Source organism: Belonocnema kinseyi, chromosome 6 (genome assembly GCF_010883055.1).
Source record: "Belonocnema kinseyi isolate 2016_QV_RU_SX_M_011 chromosome 6, B_treatae_v1, whole genome shotgun sequence".
Taxonomy (NCBI): Eukaryota; Metazoa; Arthropoda; class Insecta; order Hymenoptera; family Cynipidae; genus Belonocnema; species Belonocnema kinseyi.
In genome coordinates this window covers 144,304,806-144,310,372 of record NC_046662.1, presented here as the reverse complement: position 1 = coordinate 144,310,372, position 5,567 = coordinate 144,304,806, and the positions used below count along the sequence as shown (strand labels likewise).

Sequence of the window (5,567 nt, the reverse complement as noted above, 5' to 3'; positions counted from 1 at the left end):
TTTTGTCAACCTTCTGGTCAAAATACCAGCAAACATGTTTTTACATTTCTTTCTTATTGTTAAAGTTTGATCTGTTTCTATGTCCAAAATCCAAATGTAAGTTAATTCTGGATTATGAATTCTTTTAATACAAAATTGTTGACTGATGTCAAATCAAACAGAATTTATGGCAACAAGATTCAATTTGATATTAGGAAGCTAAGATTTTATGTTTTATTTTTCTTTAAAATTTAAATGGAGTTTCCAAAAGCGAGCGAAAATTGTTGACTTTTGAATCCTTGACATTTTTGTGAAACATATAGCCTGACTCGTCACATTCTGGCGCCTGTTATTTGTTTTTTTAACCTGATCACATTTTCGCAGATTTCAAATAACCAGGATTTTTTTACATGACTTTAATTTTGCCTTTTTAAATGACACCTTTATTCTGGTAGACCAGATGCAATGTTTCGATGAAAATCAAGATATCATTTTCCTAATACTAAAAAAAATAATCACAAGTCTTTAAGTTTTTGTTGAACTTAGAGATGAATAAATTACCTTTTTACTTAATAATATACTCCCAATATCTCTGAACTTTCCAATTAATTAAAATTGAGAATTCATTCTGGGTGTCCTTTACCTAGCATTCTACAATTTTAAATATGACTTAAGGGGGGCTTCGAAAAATCGATTCTTTTTTTTTTGCTTAAATCGAAGCTTGGCATCCCAAAGACATGCTGCGAAAGCTTCAGAGTCGCACGTGTCTTCCTTATCCCCTAAAAGGGCGGTAGCCAGGCGATGCGGCCTGCCAGCTGGCCCGAGAATGGTGGGGCCGAGGCCACGCCTAATCTGTTCAGAAATATTTTCAGCCGATATATAACTCAAAAAGCATTTTACCGATTAAGTTCTTCTTGTATGCTTTACTGATTGATGGTAACATTGTTCTCTACCTTACGGACATACTGTAAAATGATAATACAAAAAGTTAGCGAGTTGACCATTTTTACCAAACGATGGTAACAAACTGTTTAACCGATCGATTGTAAGACAGCATCGAACAGCAGCTTATAATCATAACTTAGCAGGAATCTTTGTTAGCAAACTCACTCTTTTACCGACTCAAAAAATAACATAACCTCAAAATTAGCGACCTCTCTGTTTCACCAATCAATGGGGCAATGTTTTCTCGGCAGGAATATGCATTACCGACCTCACTTTTTTTACTGATTGTCGGCAACTTACTTAATCAGTGGCGCTATCTGTTGGTGTCGGTACCTTGCGACGGTAGCGCTATCTGTCAGTAGATTAGCTCGCACTGGCTTAGCTTAACTACTAACGTTTTTGGTTCTACAACAAATTCATAACTGTGGCGTTTTCTAATTGAAAGTAAATTAATCGATGATTTCAGAATTTCAATTCTTCTAACCGGATGTAACAATATCCAGTCATTTGTGACGATAATTCGACCGGCTCCGGGGTTTCTGCCACCTGACGTTTGACAAGGGTCCAGAGATAAGACGCAAAAATGCAGAAACAGGTAACACTAAGCGTCTCTGCTATTGTTCTTTGTTACTTATTATTAAACAAAATATAAAGATTTTGTCGAAAATCCAGATTTTTGAGCTTCTAGATATGATTATGTAGATAACTTCTGCCAAAATTTAGACAAAATTATTCATTTGGGTAGCCCCAAAATTCAGAGCCGATTCCCTATTCTGATAAAGAGGCTTTAGTGTATAAAAGAATCGAAACTTTATATCTGTAAGCGACATTAACTTTAACTATGGCTTTTTACTAGGCAGTCTGATAAGTCCCTGAAAAATGAAACACGGAGAAGTTTTTTTGGCCGAAGTCGGTTTTATTTTTCAACATACTCTCCTTTTAGGTCGATACAGCGAATCCAACGATTTTATAACTTTTTGATACCGTCTGAAAAGTACTCGATCGGAAGGTCTCCAAAATACGCCTCAGTTTCAGCTATGAGCTCCTCATTTGAGTAGAGACGCTTACCGATAAGCCATCTCTACAGGTTAGGGAACAAGTAATAGTCGCTGGGGGCCAGGTCTGGTGAATACGGTGGCTGAGGAACCAATTCGAAGCCGATTTCATGCAATTTTGCTTGTGCAACTAAGCATGAATGAACAGGCGCATTGTCGTGATGATAAAGCGGTTTTTTCTTCTTCAAATGCGGTAGTTTTTTGGCGATTTCGATTTTCAATCGGTATAATAATGATGAATAGTATGCTCCGGTTATGGTTTTACCTTTTTTCAAGATAGTCCACGAATATTATGCCATGCGCATTCCAAAATACGGAGACCATAACCTTTCCGACCCATTGTTGCGTTTTTGAACGCTTCGGGCACTTTGGCCTGGTGGAACCCACTGTTTTGCCTGTTGCGTTGACTCAGGAGTGTAGTAGTGGATCCAGGTTTCATCCATGGTTATGAATCGGCGCAAAAACTCGGTCGGCTTACGCGAAAATAATGCCAAATTCTGCTGGGAAGTTGTCACACGAATTCGTTTTTGGTCCACTGTGAGCAAACGCGGCACCCATCGCGCACAGAGCTTCTTCATGCCCAAAACTGAATGCACGATATTGCCCACCCGTCCTAATGATATGCCTACAGCATTAGCTACCTCTTTCAATTTGACTTTGGGATCATTCAACATCATATCATGGATTTTTTCGACATTTTCTGGTGTAGTGACCTCTTTTGGGCGCCCAGATCGTTCAGCATCTACTGTGCTCGTACGGTCACAACGAAACTCGGTAAACCACTTATGAATCGTTCCAATCGACGATGCAGAGTCTGGGTAATACTTATCCAGCTTGGCCTTGGTCTCGGATATCGTTTTCTTGCGAAGATAGTAATGTTTGATCAAAACTCGAAACTTAGATTTTTCCATAAAAAAAACTCGGAGGTTAGTCGCTTCTCAGTGCTGTAACTTGTAAATGCGTAAACATAAATGGCTGAAGTTTTGACAGGCGTCATTTGAAGGATCAAGCTCGACGAAAATGGTTCACATTAGTGAATGCTAATGCCATCTCTTAGAATTTTCAGGTACTTATCAGACTGCCTAGTATGAAGAAGCATATATGTGTTTATATGTAGGGATACGTGCCACCCGGTAAGAAGGGTTGTATTAAATGGTATTACAAACTTTGAATCCCTAAGAATGCCTTTTATGTCCTTTGTTTCTAATCCTCAGTAGACTGCGAAAATAATAAGGTTCCAATTCCTTTTAAAGCCGATCAAAAGCTGCCAAACATAAACTATGACTTGGTTGCTTAGTGGTATCCAAAAGTAATCAAAAAATATTGTCGGCGCTAGTTACATAAAGGGATTTAATTTAAAAGGTAACTTCTAGTGCTATGAAGATTCGAAGCGGGAGGACAAAAACGAGGTTCAGAAGTTACTAAGCAAAGGAACACGTACTGGAACCTGTAAAGCATTATTCAAAGCTTCCTTTTACACACACACACACACACACACACACATATATATATATATATATATATATATATATATATACGTCAATTCATAAAATTATATTACTTAGAATAGACAAAATGCATTCATACATACCTAAGAACCAAACATCTCAACTTTATACACTTTACACGCAGAATGTCTATTGCTTTTTGGCTTTTGTCTGAAAATCTGAGATTCTCTGGATCCCACCGTAATTCCAATCTTTCCAAATTTGGACAGTTGTTTGCCATTCCATCCATCAGCTGATCAACATGAATATTAACACCAAGCCTTTCGTGTGTTCCCATCACCACGATTCTATAAATAACAACATTTTATAGAACTACAGTTTATATTCATCGAGTGGTCATTCAATGTTTATTGTCATACCGTTATTTTCCATATATTCAAAATTTTAAACTTGCTTGTGAAGCAAACTTCACACTTTTGCGAGATTGCCCAACTTGTCGCCATACTACATACAATTCTTTTTGTCCTAGTGTACGATTAATAAGACCCTGAACGAGTACCAATATCTGTTATAGGCTGTTGGGAGCAATGAAGATAGCAGCAATCCAGGACGCCTCCCCCATAAAGCAAAAAAGTGAAAAAAGGAAAAACAATACTTTTGAATCCCCTCCATTTATTCGACGTTAGGTGAGCCGAGTTGTGTTTTTTCCCAGAAATTAGGGGTAGCAAACTTGAAACCACATTTTTAGCTTTACTACGAAGATTTGGTGGTGGGCACAAGATCCCCTCGTCCCTTATTTTGTCTTTTATTTCTGGACCCATTCTCTTTTACAATAATTATTACGCATTCCACCCCACATCAGCGGGAGGAAATAACACATTCTCGCCAGCTGATACTGGTTGATACAGACACTATCAAAGTACGAATGCCACACCGGCGTCGGATGTCCATTTCACACTTTCCGCCGGCTCTGCAGGCACCAAAGTGCCTATATATAGCATACATATTCTTAGAAAAAGAATGTCGAAAACGAAATTGCACAATAGCGTAAATAGTTCCTTTTATGATAAAAATAACCTGGCATGCAGAAATCAACCCCTCTTCCTGAATTAAGTCCTGGTGATCAGAGAAAAAAAAATTTTGCTCTTTTGATAAGGACTGTTCTTTATATTTCTGTGAAAGTTTCTGTCCACCCTTCTGTCAAGTAGCTATTGGCGGAATTTTTCAACATCTTCTTTCTTTGCTTCGGATTATAGAAATGAAGCATCTAGATGAAGTAATGCACCTTCCTCAATGCTGATGTTAAAATTCAAGCCAATTGTCTCGGCCACCTGCTCCGCGGCTGTGTGAGGGAACATTCCTTTGCCAATCACCTCGTTGTTCCTGACCATTTTTAGAAAAGGATCTCTGCCATTTGGAGAGATCGATGTTCTTCTTCAGACGTTATGATGCCCCAAAACTCGTTCAAGAGGATGATGTTTTCCGTACCGTATTTGAACTCCATTATCTTCGGAATCTTTTTTAACTCTCTCCAAAAGTTCTCTACCTCGTTGTGCTTAAGCGGATTTTCGACAGAAATCGGGAGAACTCTGAAGGAACGTGATGAGCCAACGAAAAACTATTGGTTCTTCGTAATGCATATCTCTCTATTGTATTATCCTCCTTACTTTAGATAACACCGGTATTTTGGCAACAATATGCTGCTTGATTGTCAACAGCTTTGTCTTGTTCAGTATGTGACTGAGGATCCTCAGTTCTTGTCGATCTTTCGAACTATTTCCGAGAACCGGCTACCAGATGTTATGTATGTATCATATTGAACACGGTCTCATTCTGTCTTGCCCATATTATCTTCTTGTTTAGTTGATGCAAGCGTATTTTGGTATATTATGGTGTCATTGTTGTCCCCACAAGCAGATAGGAAAGGGTTCGTCTGTCCTTAAAGAGTCCCGCATGCAAAGATAAGGCTGCATACTCGAAAAGATCGCCCGGTATCCCGGTGTCATCGTTTCAGACACCTCGCCCAGGTGCGTGTCAGGATTCGGCAGGATTGTTACGTCTCCACTTAAGGGTTATTCTTTCGGGAGACCATCACTATAATTAAAAAATTATTTTATTTGGACCACCCTAATATACAGAT

The 5,567-nt window shown here is 38.6% G+C and overlaps 1 protein-coding gene across 7 annotated transcripts in view; it reads right to left on the bottom strand.

Annotated features, from left to right (window-relative positions):
* The window catches only part of LOC117175154 (F-box/LRR-repeat protein 7), a 505,186-nt gene that overhangs the window by 103,311 nt on the left and 396,308 nt on the right, over positions 1 to 5,567 (bottom strand). For all 7 annotated transcript variants that reach the window (XM_033364744.1, XM_033364748.1, XM_033364741.1 and 4 more), the window contains one exon: positions 3,571 to 3,774. In XM_033364744.1, the coding sequence (XP_033220635.1) occupies positions 3,571 to 3,774 (204 nt within the window). The remainder of the gene's footprint in view (positions 1 to 3,570; positions 3,775 to 5,567) is intronic.